Source organism: Mucor mucedo (assembly GCF_025094135.1).
Source record: "Mucor mucedo strain NRRL 3635 chromosome Unknown EV154scaffold_83, whole genome shotgun sequence".
Lineage (NCBI taxonomy): Eukaryota > Fungi > Mucoromycota > Mucoromycetes > Mucorales > Mucoraceae > Mucor > Mucor mucedo.
In genome coordinates, this window is record NW_026252367.1 from 32,644 (window position 1) to 54,948 (window position 22,305).

The following is a 22,305-nucleotide window of genomic DNA, read 5'->3' on the forward strand; positions in this document are numbered from 1 at the left end:
TTTATACAGTATTTTTTTTATCAGATGTGTAGACAAAATCTCGAAAGAAATTTGAGGTAACGAAAAAAAAAGCGACTTTTGACGTGTTGATGTGGAAAGCTCTACTCACCCGGCACTTTCCCCACCCTCCTTAGTAGTTTAGGCTCCGTCCTACACTTAAAAATGTAGGTGCCTCTTAAATGTTTTTGCGTTTTAATGGCGCCATAATAAAAAAAAATGCTCACCAGACGCCACCATTGCAATTTATTAAACGTGATAATTATTTGTATTCTCATTGGAATGATTGGAAAATCAGATAATCTGCAACCAAAGGACTCACTCGGACTGAGGCTTAACATGAGTGGTGTAACATTTCGACAAAAAAAAAAATCTCGGATGCTATCGATAAATGAAAATTTATCACAAGCAATATTTCTTTGGTTGGTCTAGTGTAGTACTACATAATCATTGGCTAGTGTAAATCTCTCACCGTTGTTGTTCTTCTTTTGTATTCCTTTCTTGTTTTTATTTTCGAATATAATGACAGAACACTTTTTTTAGTAGATCTGATACCGTAAATAAGAAAAAAATCAAAAGGTGTTTGTGTACCTTCATTTGTATTCCTGAAAAAAAACCATTGTGGATCTCTGTATACTTTTTAAAAAATAAGTATATCAAACCAAGTAATGTGCACTTGATATGCAGTATATTAAAAGGAAAAAATAAAAAAGTGGCCATACCATTGATTAGTTATTAAACAGGAGACAAAAATATCAGCAGATAAGTAGCTTTTCTATTTCAAATAATATATGCAAATGGATATGTATATAAACCTTGATAGTTATCTGATTTTCTTTCCATTTAAACACTTATTATTATTACTTAAAATGAGTATCGGCCTAAAAATCAAAGAAATATTCTGTTCTCCCGGTAGACAACATCAAATCCAATTTGCCGCTCCTACTCAATTTGTCAGCAAATCGCACGATTACCAAGTCGTAGGTGAAGAAATCTCTCCAGAAGCATTATACAATAGCGAAAAAAGAAAGCCCTGGGGTGGTCGTTTATTCGATAACATTACTCAATATGCTGGCTCTCGTATTAGTTTTCTTGCCACTTTGCTTATCCTGTTGATCTGGGCTGCTGTCGGTGCCGCACTGGGTGCACCTGAATTTTGGCAAATCTTTATGCAAAATGCTGGCTCTATTCAATGCTATATTAGTGATACTCTGCTGATGCGTCAACAACAAAATCATTGTCAAAAGTTACTGACTATTATCTCTCAACTTCGTTCTCGTATTACCACCGTAGGTAGACTGTTGCGATCTAACGATATCCATAAGGAAGCTCCTACTGCAGTAGAGCTGGAGGAACATTCAGAGGATCATTCATCCATTGCTGAAGCCAAGCTTGAAAATGCAATCCATCTGCCTAACGAACATTGGTTCGACAAGTGCTGTAACTGGGTCTCTATTGCGGTTGGTTCTATCTATGCACTGGTCTTTTATTGGAGTGGTATTATTGTTTGGGTAGCACTTGGTAAGATGATGGGATATTCCGATTTATGGCAGCTTTATATCAATACAGCTGTTGCCGTGGAGTTAACCTTTACTTCCATGTTCTTGCAAAATACGCGTCGTCGACATATGGAGTATCTCGAAAAATGTCTCAAATCAATCATGTTGACTGATTGCGAATTAGAAACCTTACTTCGACGAAATACAGGTGATAACGAGCCTAATCCTGTGATTACCATTGATCCTCATCCGGTCACTCGTGCCATTCGTGCCATTGATTATTACGGTGATGTGATTGGTTCTGGTGTGGGTGTGTCTGTTTCAACAGTGGTATTCACGGTTTGGATCTGTATGGGAAATATGATGAACTGGAGCGCTGATTGGTGGCTTATTATCGGCACTTACACCGGTCTTGTTGGTTTCATTGATGGATTTGTATTGAGAAACGTATACTTTCGTCAAGATGTTATTTTGGATGAACAATTTGAGGTGCTGTCGGAATTGGATGAATCCTTATTTCAATACTTGAATGTGACCCTCCCTAGCAAAGCTGAAGCACAAAAGACTTCGTTAATCAAAAAGATCAGTAATCATATGGGCGTACTTTGTGCAAAACCTATTGCTGTCTCTATTTCTATCCTTATCGTCTTGGCTCTGATTGGTGTTGCGAGCAGTATGGGCTGGAACCAGACTGGACAACTTTTATGTAACACGCCTACCATGATTCTCGAGGGATTCTTATTGATTGTTTTGATTCAAGCACATAATTTGTCGAATATGAAGCGACGTTTGCAATTGCGTGATATTCTTGTTCGTCGAATCTCGTTATTACGTTATGCAAAGGCACTGACTGGTGTTACTCTGAATGAAAAAGATGTGACCACCGAGTTCGCCATCAGCTCGAAAAAAGAAGCTTTCAGCAAAAATTAACTGGGCATTGTTTTATAAAAGCATGTCATTTTTACACTACTTACACTAATAGATTTACACACATATTATATTGTACACTCCCGAACTCATTCCTTAATTGCATTTAAATTTTTTTTTTTTTCGTTCATAATAAAAACCCAGTTTTAACATCAATTGTCATCATGACAGTTTCTAAAAAAAAAAAAAAACAAGCATCGTGATTGGGTTATTTTGTGTACAAGTTTTGCATCAATTTTATGCTTTACTTAACGCTAAACCATAATTGATTGGTCTGTCATTTTGTCATGCAATAAAAAAAGATTTCTTATTTTTATTCTCTTCATTCTTACCCATATAAAAGGAATTTCAACCCTCATTTAAAAACAATTGTACATTACTGAAATCTATATAAACCATCTATTACCATTTAAAAAAATTAAGGTAAAAAACGCGTTTTTTTTCTTCAAATATATGTGGATCGCTCAGGAGAATGACCGGTGTCTACAATAGATTATGGAAGCATGCACTCATCAAGTACAATACAATGGTTTATGCGCTGTTTGTGGCACACTACTAGAAAGGTAAGCAGAAAGCACAGTAATATAAGGAGAGAAGAAATACAAGTTCATACTTACCTATTTTATCAGTTCAGATGATCGAGGAGGAGGAGGTTTCCTAGGCAATAGTCATATTAATATGGGATACGACACATTAGGACTCACTGTCAGTCGTGAGGTAGAAAAAAAAATGCATGTACAGAAAAAAAAAATCTGACAAAATTAAATCAACAGGAAGCGGAAAGATTAGAGGCAGAAAATGCCAGACGCTTATTAAAGTGTCAGAAATTATCCTTGATATTAGATTTGGATCAGACAATTGTACACGCTTCCTGGGATCAGCGTGTGGGAGAACTTGTTAAGGGAGAAAACACAGACGATATACGTGAATTTCAACTGCCAGATAATACCACTTATTATATCAAGCTTAGACCGGGATTAGATGAATTTCTGAATGAAGTTGAGAAATTATATGAATTACACATTTATACCATGGGTACCAGAGATTATGCGGAGGCAGTAGCCAAAGAAATTGATCCAAAGGGCACCATTTTTAAGGAAAGAATACTATCCAGAGATGAAAGTGGAAGTAAGCTTTTTTGTTGTTGTTGTTGTGGTTGGCTAGGTTTTCTCACTTTTTTTAAAAAAAAAACTATTTAGGTGTAACCCAAAAAAAGCTTCAAAGGCTATTTCCATGCGATACTTCGATGGTAGTGGTTTTAGATGATCGTTCTGATGTTTGGAGTTTCTCACCCAATCTAATTCGTATTAAACCATGTAAGAATAAGAAAGAAAGAAAGCTTAAAAAGAAAATGACATCATGGCTGATCATTCTGTAAAAGACGAATATTTTGTGGGAATTGGAGACATTAATTGTCCCTTTAAAAAGGCAAGGTGTTGTTTGTATATTTTGACCCTAAGCCTAACACGATTATATAGATGATGCCGAAAGTTACACCAGACTCCGCTCTCATCGTGGCTGGTACATCAGGTAAAAAAGAGAATACATGTTACAAGGGGTGCGGAAATGATTAAATTTGGAACTCATAGGAAATGACGGTGCCCCATTATTTAAGGATGACGACAATGAATTGCACACAATGTTGAAAGTAAATATAGATTTATTATCACCCTTCCCCCAACCCGTTTTTTATTATATATTATACTTACAACGAGGGATTAGATTTTAAAACTGGTTCATCATGATTTTTATGCCAGAGACCCCCACGATAAAGAAGCGGATGTGACACACATTATACCAAGACTAAAGAAAGATGTTTTAAAAGGTGTCATCATTGCATTTTCAGATGTGATACCACCCATGAAAGATCCAACCTTCTCTTGGATTTGGCAAATGGCCACATCCTTTGGCGCGGTGTGCTCCATGGATTTGACCGGAAAGACAACACACCTAATTGCAGTTAAGTCCGGTAGTAAAGTAAAAGCGGCAAGAGAATATGGACATTCAATCCACACTGTCACACCTGCCTGGTTACTTGATAGCACCGCGCGATGGCAGATACAAAACGAAGAGAATTACGCTTTAACCAATTCGGACGAGAGTGATACCGAATCCACACCACTTTTAGAAGAAGAAGATGAAGAAGAAGAGCAAGAAGTGCTGGTAGATTGGGAGGATGCTGATAGAGAAGTGGAAGATTTTATCAATGAAAGCGGAATTGATGATGTCTGGGATACAGACTCAGATACCACCACGGACAGGTAAAAATAATTAGGCGCGCGGGTTTTATAAATCCAATGGGTAATGCATATTAATTAAGAAGGAACTGATAGCCCACAAATGCGCAAATCGTGGAAGCGAAAGCGAGAAAAGGAGGGCAGTGGCGGAGAGAGTGGCGGAGATGATGATAGCGATTCGATCATCTTGGCAGTGAAAAGACGTGCACGGGTAACGAAAAGAGGCAAGTCTCACCTATCCAAAGTTACGACGGCGCCTAGTTCACAATGTACGACAGACGATGACCTTGGTTCTTTGGATGATTTCGTGGATATATTAGATGATGCATTAAAATAATAATAATAAAATAGTTATTTAGGGTGTAGTGTCACAGCGCTAATATATATTTAGGAAAGATCTGCACCTTCTTTTATTGCTTGGGATAAACTATAAAAAGTGACAACTTTTTTTTTCTTAAAAATAAATTCTGCCTTTCTTTTTAACTTTCCTATTTTAAATAAATTTCCTGTTCAAAAAAATGCCGACAAGTGAAAGTGACGCACTTTTACATGAAGGCTCCAATGGACATTTCGACATGTCTGCAAAAGAACTTAGTGATCTTATTGACCCAAAGAACTTTGACTTACTAAAGAAGATTGGTGGTGTAAAAGCCATTTGCAAAAAGATTGGCGTTGATACCTCGGTTGGTCTTTCTGCCGATGAAGGCTCAAGCTCTTCCAGTGAGCAAGCGTTTGCTGATCGTCAAGCTCATTTCGGCCGTAATGTTTTACCCGAACCCCCAAGCAAGACCTTTTTACAACTCTTATGGGCTGCTTATAACGATAAGACTTTAATCATGTTGAGGTAACACCTTATTTTTTGTTTGTTTCGAAATGACGTCAATATTAACTTCTTAAAAAGTATCGCTTCTTTAGTTTCGTTGGCAGTAGGTATCTGGGAAGATTATTCTCCTCGTCATCCTGAAGATGAACCTCGTGTTGGATGGTAATATTTTTGTTCAAATATAGAATTTCAAATTAATATTAAAACCTGATTTATTGTTATCGTTTTAGGGTTGAAGGCACAGCAATTATTGTGGCTGTGTTGGCTGTAATTCTTACAAATGCCGTCAACGATTATCAAAAGGAAGCACAATTTAAAAAATTAAATGCAAAGAAGGAAGATAGAACAGTCAAAGTCTTAAGAAGTGGACGTGAACAACAAATTAGTGTTTATGATTTAAACGTCGGTGACGTATTAATGTTAGAACCTGGAGATATTATTCCTGTTGACGGTCTCTTCTTGGAAGGTCATAACATGGCTTGTGATGAATCTTCTGCTACCGGTGAATCCGATACCATGAAGAAGCAACCTGAAGAAAAGGGTGATTGTTTCATTCTTTCTGGTTCAAAGGTACTTGAAGGTGTAGGTCGTGCTGTTGTAATTGCCGTGGGTGAGAATTCCTTCTTTGGTAGAACCATGATGTCCATGCGTAGTGGCGAGGCAGAAGGCACTCCCCTTCAAATGAAGTTGGACACCCTTGCTGAGCAAATTGCCAAATTAGGTTTTGCTGCTGCTATTACCATGTTGATCGCTTTAGTGATTAAATATTTTGTTACTGCTTTCCTTGCTCCTGAATTCCCTCCTGCCGGTGATATTGCTGCTTCCATGATTAGTATCGTCATTCAAGCTATTACTATCATTGTCGTTGCTGTACCCGAAGGTCTTCCCATGGCTGTCACTATGGCTCTTGCCTTTGCTACTACTCAAATGCTCAAAGATAGTAATCTTGTGCGTGTCTTGGCCGCTTGTGAAACCATGGGTAACGCCACCGCCATTTGTTCTGATAAAACCGGTACCTTGACTCAAAACAAGATGACCGTTACTCAAGGTACTTTAGCTCAAGAAGAATTCGAATCCGAAAAGGAAGCCAAGGACTGGAGCAAGAAGGTAGACAAGAAGAATGTATTGCCCTTAATCTTAGAGACCATCGCCCTTAATTCTACCGCTTTCGAAGACAAGACTGAAAATGGACAAGTTGAATTTGTTGGTTCCAAGACCGAATGTGCTTTGTTAGGCTTCAGTAAAAAATTAGGTAGCAAGTACGAGGATCTTCGTCATGATGCTGATATTGTTAAAGTCTATCCTTTTGCTTCCAAGAGAAAGACCATGACTACTATTTCCAAAACCAAGGAAAACTCTGCTTCTTCTACCACTCAATCCGAATACCGTATTCATGTCAAAGGTGCCTCTGAAATTGTTCTCGGTACTTGTAAACATTATATCGATAACAAGGGCGAAGTTCAAGATTTGACTGAAAAGGTAGCTACTAAATTTAACACGGTTATTTCTGGTTATGCCGATCAAGCTCTCCGTACTATTGCTCTTGCCTATCGTGATGTCTCTTCTAGTGACTATAAAGGTGTATCAGATGAAGAACCTCCTCTTGAGGATCTCACATTGATTGGTATTGTCGGCATTATGGATCCTTTACGTCCTGGTGTTGTTGAATCTGTTGCTGCTTTCCGTGATGCCGGTGTATTTGTTCGTATGATTACTGGTGATAATTTAAATACTGCTAAAGCTATTGCTCGTAATGCTGGTATCTTGACAAAGGGTGGTCTTGCTATGACAGGTCCCGAACTTCGTGCCATGTCTGTTGAAGAACAGCGCAAGGTAATTCCTCGTCTTCAAGTCTTGGCCCGTTCTTCTCCTACTGATAAAACTGTGGTCGTGACCCGTCTTCAAGAACAAGACCAAGTGGTTGGTATGACTGGTGATGGTACAAACGATGGTCCTGCACTCAAGTTGGCCGATGTTGGTTTCTCCATGGGTATTGCTGGTACTGAAGTTGCTAAGGAAGCCTCTGATATTATTTTGATGGATGACAACTTCAATTCCATCTTGAAGGCTCTTCTCTGGGGTCGTGCTGTAAATGATGGTGTTCGTAAGTTCTTAACTTTCCAATTGACCGTGAATATTGCCGCTGTGGTTCTCTCCTTCATCTCTGCTATTGGTTCTGAAAATGCTGAAAGTATTTTGAGTGCCGTTCAATTACTCTGGGTCAATTTGATTATGGATACCTTGGCTGCCTTGGCTTTGGCTACTGAACCCCCTACCCAAGATTTACTTCATCGTAAACCCATCTCCAAGAATGCTCACTTGATCAATTTCCGCATGGCTAAGATGATTTTGGGACAAGCAATTTTCCAAATTATTATCAATTTAGTTGCCATCTATCTCGGTCCTCGTATCTTCCATCTTGGTGACTCTACCTATGATCAAGAAGTTTTGCGTACCATGGTCTTCAATATCTTTGTCTTCCTTCAAGTCTTTAACGAAATTAACTGTAGACGTATTGATAACACTATCAATGTCTTCAAGGATATGTTTGACAACTGGATTTTCCTTGCTATTCAAGTTGTTGTAGTTGTAGGTCAATACTTGATTGTTACCTTTGGTGGTATTGCTTTCAAGACTGTCCCTTTGACAGGTGAACAATGGTTGATTACCGTCTTGATTGGCTCTCTTTCTATCCCCGTTGGTACCATTATCCGTTTAATTCCTGATTGTGGTTGTGAAGGTAAATACAATGAAGAGGCCAAGCCTTTAGCTAGTTACTCTCGTATGAATTGGGAAGGTGCAATTGGTGATGTCCGTAATGAACTTCGTGTATATTCTCTTCTTCGTCGTAACCGTGGTAACTCTCGTGATATTCCTCGCCGTTCTTCTACTCGTAACTCTGAATCGGCAGCATTCAGTGCACCCAATACAAGTTATGGTGCTACTGCAAATACAGAAGGCCATGGCAAAAATCGATTTGCTAAACTCGTCGCCAATGCACAAAAGTATAAGCAACAAGCTTCTGAAGATAGCGATGCTACACTTGAAAACTAGGAAATCATTTAAAAAAAAATCATATCTTGTAAATTTACATATATATTCTCATTTCTACATTTTTTATATCAATAAATAAAAGATGAATTACATATACAAACAAAAATATCCTTTCAATCATGCTTGTGATACTCATGATTGTTGACACTTACATATACAACTTGACCTCTTTGTTGACCTCAAAACACTTGTTGTAATATCTTTTCATGAAGCAAGCTTTTTTTAAGGGTACAAAGGATCCCGCTTTAGTACATGTCATTGGAAAGTATACCAATGGGGTTTGACGATCCTTACATGACTCAATCAGACAGATGGAGAATACAGGTGGTCTCATCGCCCTCTAGTAGCCCAAAGCTCGAACGTAAGGTTCTTGGGTGATGCCTTTTGTAAAGAACATGTAGGCTAGAGAGTTTGGCTCCTAATTACAAAGGACTTCTTGAGAAAATGTCGTTGTACATTATGTGTGTGTGCATTGTAGGTCTTTGAGGGTCTAAAGACGTTGTGATTTTTTTCAGGTCATCCAAATATTCAAAAAATGGACGAGGTCCGTCACAGCTTCTACGCATTTTATTAAGTTTGCCTGCTAAAAATTTGTGTTTTTCAAAAAATAAAAGTCGGACCTCATCCAATGTTTAAAAAAACGGATTAGATTACCGTTCGATTTAAGGGTTTTATTCACTTTCACCCTTATATCGAGCGGGCGGCAACTAAAATCTAAAAAAATTATTAGTTTTTGGGTGAGCAATGTGTTTTTATCTACAAATTAAAACCTGCTTCACTATCAACCAAGTATGCTTTGCTATCATAAAAACAAACGTTCTTGCAGGTGGATATATTTTGAGCTTACTATTCTCTTCATTTCTTTCATTCGGTGTTGTAACATTTTATTAAGGTGGCCCAACATGAAGCCAGTCTATTTAAAAAAAAAAAATGGGATATTTATTGTTATTGTAAACAAATGTTATGTAACTAATTGATCTATTTCCTTTTTTTGAATAGGTTCAAACACTTTAAATTAAGGTATATAAAGGGTGCCCTTTTCAAACTGTTTCTTTTCTGGATAATATCTGCTTTCACTTAGGTTCTTTACTTGTGTTTGAATACTATACACCAACACTTCTGAACAATGGAACTCGTCGTAAAAGTAAATAATCTGTCTGTCTATTCATTTTTCTTTTCCTTTTTTTCAAAATGAGACATACTGATTTAAAATCGAATAGATCCTTCATTTCAAAAACATCAGTAACCGGAATGGTACGCCTGCTAAAGTAGCTCGGATAGAAAATGAAATGGAATGAAAGAACTTTCGGATATATTTGGCACACTCTGTATGATAAGGTCTCTCTCTATAAAGTACAATTTAGAGATGAAAAGAATGGCGAGTATCAGTAATAGCCTCTTGGAGTACCCTGATAATGTTCTCTTGCACTCTGTAAATGAAGTGCCTAAAAATACAGCACCCTCCTGCTACGAATGCCTTTTTTTCTTCTTTTTTTTTTTTTTTTTTTTTTTTTTTTTTTGCTGTCAATTTTATGAAACATCTTTTTTATTGAAAGTACTTATTAAACTCTATATAGGTGACAACAAGGTATGGTATTCTTAGATAATCCTCTAATAGCTTTAGTTTTGTAGGTTTATTAGTAGCTAGTAATATAAATGCCCGTCATGGTTTTTTTTTTTTTTTTTTTTTTTTTTTTGTGACTTAAAATATTGTTCGTGTAATGACATGAAAGATCGGCGTATACTTTTATAGTACATATCAAGGCTAATGATAGATTCAGATTTTCCTAATTGGGATACTCGGCGTACTTAAATAGACAGATATAAATTATTTGGAACTAGGTTTTATTTCAAAAAAAGATTATAACGATCAAGAAAAAAAGAGTCAAAGCCTAGTTAATGTTTTTTTTTTGGGTTTTGTGTTTGCTTGTTGGTACATATTCTAAGGCAAGTCTACGAATGCCGATTATACAGATTTTGATGGAAAATATTTTAGTTAGTTGTTGTGGTTATTGTTATCAGCTTGACCAGATTGTTGACCAGATTGTTGACCAGATTGAGCATTGTTGTTAGCCTTAGGAGCCTCAGCAGCGCGAGTAGGAGCAGGAACATGCTTCTTGACAGTGGTGGTGGGGAAGGGTTTCTTGTGATGCTTGGTAGTAGTATGCTTGGGCTCAGGCTTGGGTTTATCTTCCTTGTTACCACGCTTGTTGATATCAGCTTGTTGACCAGATTGTTGACCAGATTGTTGACCAGACTGTTGACCAGATTGAGCATTGTTGCTATCCTTAGGAGCCTCAGCAGCGCGAGTAGGAGCAGGAGCATGCTTCTTGACAGTGGTAGTATGGAAAGGCTTCTTGTGATGCTTGGTAGTAGTATGCTTGGGCTCAGGCTTGGGTTCATCTTCCTTGTTACCACGCTTGTTGATATCAGCTTGTTGACCAGATTGTTGACCAGATTGTTGACCAGACTGTTGACCAGATTGAGCATTGTTGCTATCCTTAGGAGCCTCAGCAGCGCGAGTAGGAGCAGGAGCATGCTTCTTGACAGTGGTAGTATGGAAAGGCTTCTTGTGGTGCTTGGTAGTAGTATGCTTAGGCTCAGGCTTGGGTTCATCCTCCTTGTTACCACGCTTGTTGATATCAGCTTGTTGACCAGATTGTTGACCAGATTGTTGACCAGACTGTTGACCAGACTGTTGACCAGACTGTTGACCAGACTGTTGACCAGATTGAGCATTGTTGCTATCTTTAGGAGCCTCAGCAGCGCGAGTAGGAGCAGGAGCATGCTTCTTGACAGTGGTAGTATGGAAAGGCTTCTTGTGGTGCTTGGTAGTAGTATGCTTGGGCTTAGGCTTGGGTTCATCTTCCTTGTTACCACGCTTGTTGATATCAGCTTGTTGACCAGATTGTTGACCGGATTGAGCATTGTTGTTATCCTTAGGAGCCTCGGCAGCATGAGTAGGAGCAGGGACATGCTTCTTAACAGTGGTAGTATGCAAAGGCTTCTTGTGGTGCTTGGTAGTAGTATGCTTGGGCTTAGGCTTGGGTTCATCATCCTTGTTACCACGCTTGTTGATATCAGCTTGTTGACCAGATTGCTGACCAGATTGTTGACCAGATTGAGCATTGTTGTTATCCTTAGGAGCCTCAGCAGCATGAGTAGGAGCAGGGACATGCTTCTTTACGGTGGTGGTATGGAAAGGCTTCTTGTGGTGCTTGGTAGTAGTATGCTTGGGTTTGGGCTTGACCATATTGTCGTTGACATCACGCTTACCAATGGAGGCATACTAAAAGTATATAAAAAAAAAGATTAAATTTTCTACTTCATATGAATTTAAGGTAAAATAACATTACATTGATACAGATAACATCGCCAATGTTGATGGAGTCACAGTTAAATTGAGTATTCAACTTCTTGTTCCATTGCTGGATATCAGCTTGAGAATGATCATACTTCAAGGCAATGGTTTTACAAGTCTCACCAGCAACAACTAATATGAAAAAGAGAGTTAGCGTATGATATTCGATCCATTGTAACAAAAACAAACCTTGATGGGTCTGTTGACAAGAAGGAGTGGGAAGAGCTTGAGAAGAACCGATTAAGGCAAGTACAGCAGAAGCGGCAATAAAGAGTCTCATGTTGATGGTTAAGGAAGGTGGGTTGGATTGTTTGTGTTGTTAATAAAATGAAATTGAGACGCCAAACTTGTACGTTTATATACCTTTTCCAAAAAGTTTGTTCGGGACCTAGGTAGTCCGATATGACAGCTTTCATGCAGTGATACACATGTTTATTTTTAAAATTGTATGGCCGCTAATTGATCGCTCTCTCCTTTAGAAAAAAAAATGTCTTGGTATAGGATCTTTCATGTCGTTAGGGATCAGTTATTATGTTACTGCCAAGATAAAAATTAAATTTTCATTTCCGACAATATGCAAAGCAGTTTTATAGCTAATCTCATCTCAGTTATGCTATTATTAGAGCCAAATGGCGTATGAAACGATATTTAAAATATGAATAAGAAAACTATATAGATATGAGAGGATTAAGGCTTTTTGTGAAGGAAGGAAGGGATCTAACAATATGAACCAGGTAAAAGCATGGAATTGTTTTCCCACATGTATTTTGGTTGATCCAATTGGGTAGGGCCGCTACTTAAAAGCAAGCATATCACCCGCGGTATCCGTATATCGCACGGTTACGCAAAACAAGCAATATTTCGGTTAGAATCTTCGAATAAAGCCCCTTACTACATTTATACCGTCAGCCAAAGAAGCTTACACGTATATTTTCAGTATGTATGTATAGATACGCACATAGGTATGTATATAAACCGCTCGGTGTATTAGTCTTCTGCTTGATCTACCTGTTTTTCACGTCGATCAAAAACTACACCCCCAACAACTTCGTAGTCCTGCAAAATCATACTGACTGTAGAGAATATTAAAAATACACGGCCGCACGTTTATTCTGAGATTGGAACTGGAAATCGTTTAGTCAACATCATTTACAATCTTGTTGTTTTCGGAGGCAGCATCAAAAAAAAAAAAAAAAAAATGATCCAAACGTTTAAAAATTGTTCCTCGCTCGATTGAGTTTCTCTTCTCGTGTATCACAAACTTGCTTGACCGTTATTACATCAAGGTCTTAACTATCATATATCTGTCTAGCTATCACATCCAGGTCTCATCTGTCATATTACTGCCCAGTTATTATGTTTTGTCTTAAATATATAATACGGAACATTCATAACCAATAAGATACCAAAGCAATTTATGTAGTAGGTTGTAAGAATAATTTCGTATCGGATTAAAATCAAAGTCTTATAGACATCAAATATTACATCTTCCTTGTCTTTAAAATATTATTCTTATTTTACCTCTTGTTGGATCATACTTTTTTTTTTCAACCAAATCATCCTTAACAGGGTGGCCTTTTTACTTCGTCTAGCCTAGTTGTTCAAGCCTTAGACCCGTTTTTCTTTTCTTTTTTTGGCGTGTATAATATTATGCGTATCTAAGATACTGGACAAAGTATTATATGTATGTATCTTCTATGTCTATAATATTAGGGTGTAGGTGATATCTTTTATATCACTAGAAATAGGCGTGCGTAGCAGATATCAAAGGTATTTCTGTCCACGTAGCGCTAAGATTGGGTACGTAAGCTTGCATTCGACGTCTACATATTATATTGTTTATTATATCCCAATAGATACGCCAGTTGTTTTTCAAAAAGGGGTAAATTATAAGCATTCCTTGCTGTAATGTCATTGTTGAACAATATTGCTTTTTTAAAGCAAGAAAAAAAAATGTGTACAAGACCTGCCTGTTTGTATAGCGAATGTGTCAAATAAACTGTCGTTATCGTATTCATGGATGTTTCAGTTGTATTATGTTATAACATTCAATCAATTCGCTCAATTTAGTGTCTTTTAATATTTTGAGAAATATATGCAAAGTCTTGTAATGAGCTCTTTCAATGCATCTGTATACACTAGCCCTGACACACGGTATTAGCCTTCTTTATAATGCTGTGAGAGGGCAAATAAGATACCATTGAAAAGTATAATCACACGTGTAAGTTGTATTTGAGGTTAAACATTGTGTTAAGGGTATCTCTTTTATATTTTTGGGAGAGAGAGACAAACAAAAAGGCAAACTAAAATAGGGAATAGAAATATTTGATTAAAACATCATAAACTAAACATAAGAAAGAGAAAAGGATTTATACAGGATAATGAATCTATTTCACAATAAGATGGGGGTCACTGGTAAAAAGAAAAAGAGATTTATATATCTGACTACGATGCAAGTGTAGGGGTAGTTTTATTTAGGAAACTTTACTTGTATCGAAATTCTTTTCGTTTTGTATTTATCCTTCTTACGACATGGTAAAAGAATGTTTTTCACATGAATTAGAGCTTTTTTTTTCGTGGCTGAAACAATAAGCCAATTTATGGCGAGGTTGGACTGTAAGATTCCAATGGCCTGGGGGCAATCTAGAGAGAATTGAGTGGTCTCTTACAGATATTTTTGATCAGAGTCTAACAATAGCCTTTAAATGTAAAAAATAAGTGTATAGAACTAAATTGGAATACAGCGACATTAAGAAACGTCCTTGGGATAAATACACTAAACTAGATAATGAAGCGTCATCCTAAATAGTAACTGATACGGGTATGTCATATCTTTTGTTTTTTTAAATTACAAGCACAAGCTTCCTCATACCATTAAGATAAATCTGTAACCAGAAAAAATTGACTGTGAATGCATAAATACAATTTATTCCCGAGAAAGACTCTCTTCTTTTAAGCGGCAAGCGTGTAAATATTTCATCCATCTATAAAATCTAAACTTTCAGATATGTCGTATTGACTTGTTTGATTATCTTTAATGACGACAAATACTAGAGGAAGCGGATATACACCATTAATGCGTAGCTATTTTCAACAGTAATATACTAGACGAGTGGAGTGACCTCCATTAAATTTTAAAGCCTAAGCTTTTTGCTAGCATTGGTCGCAGCTAATATTATTAACTACCGCAAGATTTTTCTTCCTTCAAAAAAGCATTCCTAGATAAATAGCAGAAATTAAGGGATGATGAAGGGGAAAGACCTACTTACGAGATAATACAATGCTATGTATAGGCCGTATGATGATCAAGCTTCTTAAATAAGGCCGAGTTTTTTGAGGCACATGTTTTAAAATTACGGGCGGAGTGTCAATTGGTAAGGGGGGGAGGGGAGGGAAGCAAAGTGGGATTTAAGTCATTCAGCCAAGCCAATCCGTTCAACTCCTTCTCTCTCTCCCCCCCAAGTAGGGTAGGTCTCATTAAAGAAAAAAAAGCCAGGTCATGACGCACAGGATATAGATGGACACATGGTGATGATGAATGATTTTAAAAAAATATACATATGGATGGATGGATGGATGGATGGAACGAATGGATATTGGATACATTTTTTTTAAACTTTTGCTGAACGACGATGACAAAAAAAAAAAAGAAAGACATTAAACGATTTCAACATTTGAACGAGAAACCATGACAACTACGAGCAGTGTGGACAGTCTCTATTATTCTATGTGTGTCATGACCGAATTGCCAATGAGAGCAAAGAAATCTAACGCTGTGTAAATTATAGAATATTATTTTTTAAATGGGTCGTGTCATTCGTGCTCAGAGAAAGGGTGCCGGAAGTATTTTCCGTTCCCACACCGTTGGTCGTAAGGGTGCTGCCAAGCTCAGAGTCTTTGATTTTGCTGAACGTCATGGTTATGTTCGTGGTATTGTCAAGGATATCATCCACGATCCTGGAAGAGGTGCCCCTCTTGCCAAGGTTGTCTTCCGTGATCCTTACAAGTACAAGCTCCGTACCGAGACTTTCATTGCCACTGAAGGTTTATACACTGGTCAATTCATCTATGCCGGTAAGAAGGCTTCTTTGAACATTGGTAACGTTTTGCCCTTGGCCTCTATGCCCGAAGGTACCGTTATCTGTAACGTCGAAGAGAAGGTTGGTGATCGTGGATCCATTGCCCGTACCTCCGGTAACTACGCTACCGTTATTGGTCATGGTGATGATGGTAAGACCCGTATTCGTCTTCCCTCTGGTTCCAAGAAGGTCATTCCCTCTACCTCTCGTGCCGTTATTGGTATCATTGCTGGTGGTGGTCGTATCGATAAGCCCCTCTTGAAGGCTGGTCGTGCTTTCCACAAGTACAGAGTCAAGCGTAACTCTTGGCCCAAGACTCGTGGTGTTGCTATGAACCCCGTTGACCATCCCCATGGTGGTGGTAACCATCAACATATTGGTAAGGCTTCCACTATGGCTCGTGACTCTCCTGCTGGTCAAAAGGTTGGTTTGATTGCTGCTCGTCGTACTGGTCTCCTCCGTGGTACCAAGAAGATCAAGGATGCTTAAATCCTTTCCTTTCTTTCATATCTCCCCCCCCCTTAATAAAATAAAAGTTATTTTACACAGTCACAAAACCTTTTTTTTTCTCTCGCTTATTTTGACAACTTTTTTTTTTTGACCATATTGCATCTTTTTTTCTTCTTTCCGTATACAACAAAATGCGTATCAAGCTTAAAACGAGCTCACCTTTACCGAAAATCAATTGTTGGTTTGTTGTCAAGGAAAAGGCTGGAAAAGAAACGATCCACGACTTACGTAAAAAGATTACAAACGATCTGGAACTTGATGTACAACCTTCCAACCTTCAATTATCGATGGATGGATTCCATTTACTTCCTCAAACTGCATTGAAGGATCTGGTGCGTGACGGTGATCTTATCACGTAAGATAAAAATTGAGATTGCTCTATTGTTTATATTACACCCCCTCCCCCTCCTTCCCCTTTTTTCTCATCCTCTTTTTTCTTCAACTTCTGTTAGTATTAATCAAGACAAGTCGGTGGCAACACCTTCGTCAAGCAAAAGAAAAAGAAGTAGTACCCGTAAGTATTCCTCTTTAAATAACAGACACGAGTATTCATTTTTATCCTGCAGCAAAAGAAGAAGTGGAACCAATAAAGAAAAAGAAGGCCAAAGATATCACCGCACCCGTTAAATTAATCCAATCCGCCAAACCTGTGCAAGTGGTGAAACCAGCTAAAGAAGCCAAACCAGCTAAAGAAGCCAAGCCAGCTAAAGAAGCCAAATTAGCTAAAGAAGCCAAACCAGTGAAAAAAGCGAAACAGACGAAAGAGACCAAACCTGTGAAAGAGGCCAAACCAGCAAAAGAGGTCAAACCAGTGAAAGAGGTTAAAACAGCAAAAGAGGTCAAACCAGCAAAAGAGGTCAAACCAGCAAAAGAGGTCAAACCAGTGAAAGAAGTTAAACCAGCAAAAGAGGACCAAGCAACACAAGAAAAAGTCGCGACAAACAAAAACAAGTCACTTCCCTTTGAAGGTGAAATCAGAACAAAGCAACGCAATTTACGTCGTCGAGAACTCAAGAGAAAGCGCAGAGCAGCAGAAGCATCCAAGGCCACCACTGCCGTTACCCCAATGGAAACCTTGGCAAAGAAACCCAAGGCGGATCATGAATCTCAGGTTCAAAACCTCGATATTTCTCATGCAGAGCCTCTTCAACTGATCAAGAAGAACAAGAACAAGAAAAAGAACCATATGAAGCAAATGGAGCAACGATCCCATATGCATTATGCTCAGGATACTGTGGATGCGGTGGTGGTCGATCAACCCATGTTGGTAGAAAAGGAAGAAACACCAGCAGCACCAGCACCAGCAGCACCAGCACCAGCAGCAACAGCACTAGCAGCAACAGCACCATTGCAAGTGGTAGACACCAAACCTGTGTCAAAGAACCCCTATGGACGCGCATTTATTACGCATCAGGAATCTGAGCGCAATCACAAACCACGCAATACGCCTGGAAAGAAGCCCATGAGAGAATATCCTGTTCACCGCATGCCTACCTTGTTTTATGCTGATCAGGGTTTAACTGAGGATGAAATGGCACAGCACCAGCAGCAGTTCAATGCCCCGGAGGCAACTACATGTGATGAACAACAACAAGAGGAATCCGCACATCACGAAGAAGATGATGCTATGAATCATGAGAATGCCACCTACTACCAACAACAAACACAAGAGCCAGAGAAACCCATTAATTATGAACAAGATTACCCTGAGGTTAACTTTGAAAATATACCACCGGTTGGTACTAAACTGGCAATCAAGGTAAAAAAAAAAAAAAAAAAAAAATTCATGCAAAAAAAAAAAAAAAAAAAAAAAAATCGCGACTGAATAAAAAAGAAATGATAGACTTTGGAATTGACTGCAGCTTACACGCCAGAGATCTCCGATTGGAAACAAGTCATTTTGAAAGACATCAATTCGGAAGCAGGTCAAGTAACATTTGAGTTTTTACCTGGATTTGGAAAGGCAACTACAAAGGGAGGTAAATTCGAAAATAAAAAGAAGAAGCGATACGACGATTGGTATGAAGAAGTAGAGGAAGAGGAAGAAGAGGAAGAAGAAGAGCGTGAAGCTACGTTTGAAATGACGGATATTTTCGCAATGAGAAATATGGCATAAAAAAAAAAATAGTCTTTATTGGTTTTATTTCTTAGCAGCCACTTGTTGATATTGCATTTGCAATTGTCCAATCTTTAGTTTTAAATAAGTACATCTTTTTTCTCTCTTTGAAATGTAAATATAATATTAAAATGATTACCTCGTTCTTCTTGGCTTCTGATTTTTTCGTTAAATCGTTTAATTGGGTTTCCACACGTTTACTATGTAAAGATTCAGTCAACAGTCCAAAAGACAATTATATAAACATTACATTTCACTCGAGATTAAGTTCAATCTGTTCTTGACATTGGTAGAAGCTTCAGACTTGTCTTGCTTGACAAGGACAGGTCCGATAAGTTTGTAAATGTTGCTCTCTTCATCCAAATGCTCGAATTCCTAGTATAAATAAGGATTGACAGCTCGCTCTATATTAATTTATATTTTGTCTTACGGTGTTGACAAGTTCGTTTTCCTGTTGTTGTGATTCCAAACGTTGTCTTGACTCGATGACAAGAGCAAGTTCTAAAGAAGAGATGAGAACAGATGCAGATGATGATGAGTTTAGAGAGTACCTTTTTGTAATAATTGGAAAGCCTTTGACTCGGCTTCAAGTTTAGCTTCAATAACAGATGCACTGCTCATTATTTATTTCAAGGTATAATTACAATCTGGGATGAAAAGAAAAAGAGAGAAAAAAAAAGAAAATAAAAAAGATATATATAAAAAAAACACGAAAAAAAAAAGGTGGCTTATTTAACTCTTTCTCTCAGTTTTAACTTTTCGATGTCTTGAACAACACGTTCTATACTTTCTTCGGTGATTTTCCTTCTCATTTCTATAGGTCTTGATAAAGAAGCCGCCATATCTGTTTTGGGTGAATGAGCAGATGTGGGTGTGGTGGGTTTTTGAAAGTCGGCGTGTGTCTTGTGCACTACAAATTAAAAAAAAAAAAAAAAAAAAAAAGATGAATGTTTGTATGAAAGATGCATAAAATAACTACTTACTTTTAAAGTAAAATGACTGTATATCAGCAGGATACAGTAATTCTTCTAGTTTGGCACGCACAATGCTATCCTGGATATTTTTATTATGATGCGCTGTCCAGATCTGATAATTGTCTACATGTTGTCGAGAAGACACTGAAACCCCAAACACTGTATTCTTTATCCAATCTTCCACCTTTTCACCTATCAGCAACACCAAGATATCTCGCCAAGCTAGAGATGATTGCTGTTTATTGATCTTGAAATTATACGATCCACCGTATTCATTCTGAGGATCTTCCCAAATAGGCTTGATTCCCGTTTTCATAAAGTGATAATTACTCCTGAATCCGAGTCTATCTGGACCATCAATGTTGTTATATATAGACCAGAATTTCTAATTATTATCAAGGTTAGCTTACACATAAAGGAGAGAAAAAATAAAACCACTCTTTTACCTGTACTGTCTTTGCTGTCGAAATCACTTTTAAATTCGATTCGTAGTCAGAGGCAGGCAAATTAGGCACAAATCTGCAATGCCCCATAGGGTCAATAAAGATAGAGACACACTTGAAAGAAGACTTACTTGTCATACCAAAAGGTCCATTCAGCATCTAATGGAAGTTGTCCCATGTGTGTCAACTTCAATCTTGTTTCTTCATCCAATATAATAAGCTGGTCCTTGTACACATAACCTTCCTTGCCTGAAATAGTCGGTGTACTGGGTGAAGATTGATAACTTTTGCTGCTATTAAAATAATCCTCGCTATTGCTGCTATTGCTATTGCTACTACTCGTGGTGGCGGTGTTGCTGGTGGTCGAAATCTTTAATAACCCATCTCCTTGTCCTAATGAGGAGGTAGCACTTGGGGTCTTGACATGGAACTGAAAAGCAGACACGGCAGGCGACAATGATTTTACCTTATAATTGCTATCTTGAACCATAGTTACGTAAAGACAGAGAGAGAGAGAGAGAAAGAAGGGGTTTCAAAGTAAACTCAATAATGCACATTGAAAACACCTTTTATATCACTTTTTGGGTTCAAACACCGAAAGGGGCACAAACAAAAGCTGTGTATGTTCTTGAGGGATACCCTTTTTTTTCTTTTCTTTTTGGTTATCAATGATAGGATATCCGTCCTTCTTTATTCTCTTGCTTTTCCATACCCAAGTATATATTTATATCAAAAAGGGCTTGGGGGTTATTTATGTAGGTTACGCAAGGCCTCGAGCCTTTTTTTTTTTTAACACAGAAACATTCAAAATTTCAATTTAATAGATGGAACTGGGCCTGAAAAATAAATGGATGACTCTTTTATCTATAGGATTATTCTAGTAGGTCTATCTCTACCTTGGAAAGAGAAAGAGAAGTGGGTTTATTATTATAAAAGAATCTGTTTTTTTCTTTTGGGAGGGGGTCATCGGACTGAAAATAGAATCATGCGTGATATGGGATCCCATATCTTTTTCTGTCCATCTGCTTTTTCGCATGTATGGCTGAAACTGTGGTTTAAAGCATGTTATGAAGCGCTTATCTTCTCTCAGTGAAAAGATGGGCTCAATGGACTCTATTCAGAAATCCCCTGATTTATTCATGCTAAAACTTAATGGTGTCATAAAATAATTGTGCTACAAAAAAATTATATATCCTAAATGCGGGTAAAGGTTTTACTTTTAAGGGTTGCTACAGTTACAAACAAAACAAAAAAAAAGTCTAATTGTCAATTATTGTGATTTGCCTGCCCTAGATATTACTATATATATCATGCAATACAGTATTTCGATCAGTCAAAACCTATTCTTAGTAGCAACACCACTTGTATTGATCCAAGTACTATACAAGATCCCACGCTTTTCTTTTTATTAACGGGCTTGTTACTGGTAAGTGCTTAACGGATAGTAGCACAATCTTGTATTTTTAGTTTATTGCGAACGAGTACGGTATGTTACTACAACATCCTTGATGTCTATTTGGCCTAAAAATTATTATTAAATATAGAGCTGTACAAACAAAAATAGACAAGGTGCAAATTACCATGAAAAAAAAGTACATGCGGGCAGGCTTACTAAACTGTACTTTGCTAGATCGGTCCACAATCACCAGAAAGAGTAAAAATTGAAACAATCTCGGTAGAGGGCTCACCATATATACGGACATGATGCACAAGATAAAATCTCAACCAAGTTATCAAGAATACATGCCCATTTTTTGGTAGCGTTACTGACATTGTCAAGGTCAATGTCATGAGTTGATGTGTCAACGCTCTTTTCTCTAACGCTTTCTTTGGCACACTGGTGGGGGTTTGATTGAACTGCGGCGTCAAAGTGGATAGGTGAATAGAATGTGGTAGTCGATTACTCATCATCAGGTGGGAAAAGGAGATATTCCTGGGGAGATAGGGAAGTGTAAGGGAAAAAGCATATCGTCCTGGACAAGCATGCGTTTTAAGCAACTCTTTAAATTTGCCTTGGTATATTTTTGTACGAGTTCTCATTATATCGGTATATAATAAAGGGACAGGAGATTGGAATATACTGGCTTATTTTAATATTCGGATTGCTGCTCTTTGACAGTCCTATAGTTCAGGATGAATTTCAAAGTTAACCTTCATGGTCAGAATACATGAGAGTACACTATCCAAAAGAGTGTTTATTGTGTGCCACGTCAATGTTATCATATAATACAGAATAATACAATTACTATGTTTATTACCTTGGTTAAGCAATAATTAGAATTGCC

At 37.8% G+C, this 22,305-nt stretch overlaps 9 protein-coding genes across 9 annotated transcripts; 6 read left to right on the plus strand and 3 right to left on the minus strand.

Annotated features, from left to right (window-relative positions):
* The first annotated feature begins 401 nt into the window (after positions 1 to 401).
* Positions 402 to 2,617, plus strand: EV154DRAFT_517141 (Low-affinity iron/zinc ion transport protein fet4). Its single transcript, XM_051602462.1, has 2 exons — positions 402 to 2,579; positions 2,600 to 2,617. The coding sequence occupies exon 1, from the start codon at positions 789 to 791 to the stop codon at positions 2,424 to 2,426; it is 1,638 nt and encodes a 545-aa protein (XP_051455001.1). The 5' UTR covers positions 402 to 788; the 3' UTR covers positions 2,427 to 2,579; positions 2,600 to 2,617.
* An 82-nt stretch (positions 2,618 to 2,699) lies between these two features.
* Positions 2,700 to 5,136, plus strand: EV154DRAFT_517142 (uncharacterized protein). The gene is made up of 10 exons (XM_051602463.1): positions 2,700 to 2,846; positions 2,916 to 2,986; positions 3,053 to 3,140; positions 3,197 to 3,551; positions 3,623 to 3,739; positions 3,805 to 3,851; positions 3,902 to 3,953; positions 4,013 to 4,071; positions 4,146 to 4,684; positions 4,757 to 5,136. Exons 2-10 carry the CDS (start codon positions 2,919 to 2,921, stop codon positions 4,995 to 4,997), a joined length of 1,566 nt encoding a protein of 521 aa, XP_051455002.1. The 5' UTR covers positions 2,700 to 2,846; positions 2,916 to 2,918; the 3' UTR covers positions 4,998 to 5,136.
* On the plus strand, positions 5,127 to 8,638 carry EV154DRAFT_517145 (PMCA-type calcium-translocating P-type ATPase). Its single transcript, XM_051602464.1, has 3 exons — positions 5,127 to 5,504; positions 5,562 to 5,645; positions 5,714 to 8,638. Exons 1-3 carry the CDS (start codon positions 5,179 to 5,181, stop codon positions 8,535 to 8,537), a joined length of 3,234 nt encoding a protein of 1,077 aa, XP_051455003.1. The 5' UTR covers positions 5,127 to 5,178; the 3' UTR covers positions 8,538 to 8,638.
* Positions 8,639 to 10,336: 1,698 nt separating this feature from the next.
* EV154DRAFT_517147 (uncharacterized protein) lies at positions 10,337 to 11,772 on the minus strand (the record flags this gene model as incomplete). The annotated part of the gene is made up of 2 exons (XM_051602465.1): positions 11,248 to 11,772; positions 10,337 to 10,572 (listed from the first exon to the last, which is right to left on the minus strand). Coding segments are annotated over exons 1-2 (506 nt in total), but the record flags the coding sequence as incomplete, so codon positions are not given.
* A 3,929-nt stretch (positions 11,773 to 15,701) lies between these two features.
* Positions 15,702 to 16,466, plus strand: EV154DRAFT_517151 (60S ribosomal protein L2; the record flags this gene model as incomplete). Its single annotated transcript, XM_051602466.1, has 1 exon — positions 15,702 to 16,466. One exon carries the CDS (start codon positions 15,702 to 15,704, stop codon positions 16,464 to 16,466), a length of 765 nt encoding a protein of 254 aa, XP_051455005.1.
* EV154DRAFT_517152 (uncharacterized protein) lies at positions 16,460 to 17,297 on the plus strand. The gene is made up of 2 exons (XM_051602467.1): positions 16,460 to 17,001; positions 17,054 to 17,297. The coding sequence occupies exon 1, from the start codon at positions 16,619 to 16,621 to the stop codon at positions 16,844 to 16,846; it is 228 nt and encodes a 75-aa protein (XP_051455006.1). The 5' UTR covers positions 16,460 to 16,618; the 3' UTR covers positions 16,847 to 17,001; positions 17,054 to 17,297.
* A 57-nt stretch (positions 17,298 to 17,354) lies between these two features.
* Positions 17,355 to 18,613, plus strand: EV154DRAFT_517154 (uncharacterized protein). Its single transcript, XM_051602468.1, has 2 exons — positions 17,355 to 18,246; positions 18,331 to 18,613. The coding sequence occupies exons 1-2, from the start codon at positions 17,554 to 17,556 to the stop codon at positions 18,601 to 18,603; spliced, it is 966 nt and encodes a 321-aa protein (XP_051455007.1). The 5' UTR covers positions 17,355 to 17,553; the 3' UTR covers positions 18,604 to 18,613.
* EV154DRAFT_517157 (Prefoldin) lies at positions 18,614 to 19,249 on the minus strand. The gene is made up of 5 exons (XM_051602469.1): positions 19,155 to 19,249; positions 19,034 to 19,104; positions 18,854 to 18,978; positions 18,743 to 18,803; positions 18,614 to 18,675 (listed from the first exon to the last, which is right to left on the minus strand). Exons 1-5 carry the CDS (start codon positions 19,222 to 19,224, stop codon positions 18,628 to 18,630), a joined length of 375 nt encoding a protein of 124 aa, XP_051455008.1. The 5' UTR covers positions 19,225 to 19,249; the 3' UTR covers positions 18,614 to 18,627.
* EV154DRAFT_305466 (translation initiation factor eIF 4e-like domain-containing protein) lies at positions 19,001 to 20,688 on the minus strand. The gene is made up of 5 exons (XM_051594881.1): positions 20,152 to 20,688; positions 20,024 to 20,096; positions 19,587 to 19,962; positions 19,155 to 19,513; positions 19,001 to 19,104 (listed from the first exon to the last, which is right to left on the minus strand). The coding sequence occupies exons 1-4, from the start codon at positions 20,508 to 20,510 to the stop codon at positions 19,332 to 19,334; spliced, it is 990 nt and encodes a 329-aa protein (XP_051455009.1). The 5' UTR covers positions 20,511 to 20,688; the 3' UTR covers positions 19,001 to 19,104; positions 19,155 to 19,331.
* Between the last annotated feature and the right edge of the window lie 1,617 nt (positions 20,689 to 22,305).

Coding starts and splice junctions, on each gene's coding strand:
- EV154DRAFT_517141 (XM_051602462.1), top strand. CDS start 789: ATGCAAATGGATATGTATATAAACCTTGATAGTTATCTGATTTTCTTT.
- EV154DRAFT_517154 (XM_051602468.1), top strand. CDS start 17,554: ATGGAAACCTTGGCAAAGAAACCCAAGGCGGATCATGAATCTCAGGTT. Junction 18,247..18,330: donor GTACTAAACTGGCAATCAAG/GTAAAAAAAAAA, acceptor AAGAAATGATAG/ACTTTGGAATTGACTGCAGC.
- EV154DRAFT_517157 (XM_051602469.1), bottom strand. CDS start 19,224: ATGAGCAGTGCATCTGTTATTGAAGCTAAACTTGAAGCCGAGTCAAAG. Junction 18,804..18,853: donor AACTTAATCTCGAGTGAAAT/GTAATGTTTATA, acceptor ATCTTTACATAG/TAAACGTGTGGAAACCCAAT. Junction 18,676..18,742: donor CAGAAGCCAAGAAGAACGAG/GTAATCATTTTA, acceptor TTAAAACTAAAG/ATTGGACAATTGCAAATGCA.
- EV154DRAFT_517142 (XM_051602463.1), top strand. CDS start 2,919: ATGGAAGCATGCACTCATCAAGTACAATACAATGGTTTATGCGCTGTT. Junction 4,072..4,145: donor AATTGCACACAATGTTGAAA/GTAAATATAGAT, acceptor ACGAGGGATTAG/ATTTTAAAACTGGTTCATCA. Junction 4,685..4,756: donor TCAGATACCACCACGGACAG/GTAAAAATAATT, acceptor AGGAACTGATAG/CCCACAAATGCGCAAATCGT.
- EV154DRAFT_517145 (XM_051602464.1), top strand. CDS start 5,179: ATGCCGACAAGTGAAAGTGACGCACTTTTACATGAAGGCTCCAATGGA. Junction 5,505..5,561: donor AAGACTTTAATCATGTTGAG/GTAACACCTTAT, acceptor CTTCTTAAAAAG/TATCGCTTCTTTAGTTTCGT. Junction 5,646..5,713: donor GATGAACCTCGTGTTGGATG/GTAATATTTTTG, acceptor TTATCGTTTTAG/GGTTGAAGGCACAGCAATTA.
- EV154DRAFT_517152 (XM_051602467.1), top strand. CDS start 16,619: ATGCGTATCAAGCTTAAAACGAGCTCACCTTTACCGAAAATCAATTGT.
- EV154DRAFT_305466 (XM_051594881.1), bottom strand. CDS start 20,510: ATGGTTCAAGATAGCAATTATAAGGTAAAATCATTGTCGCCTGCCGTG. Junction 20,097..20,151: donor TGGACCTTTTGGTATGACAA/GTAAGTCTTCTT, acceptor GGGGCATTGCAG/ATTTGTGCCTAATTTGCCTG. Junction 19,963..20,023: donor CGACAGCAAAGACAGTACAG/GTAAAAGAGTGG, acceptor GATAATAATTAG/AAATTCTGGTCTATATATAA.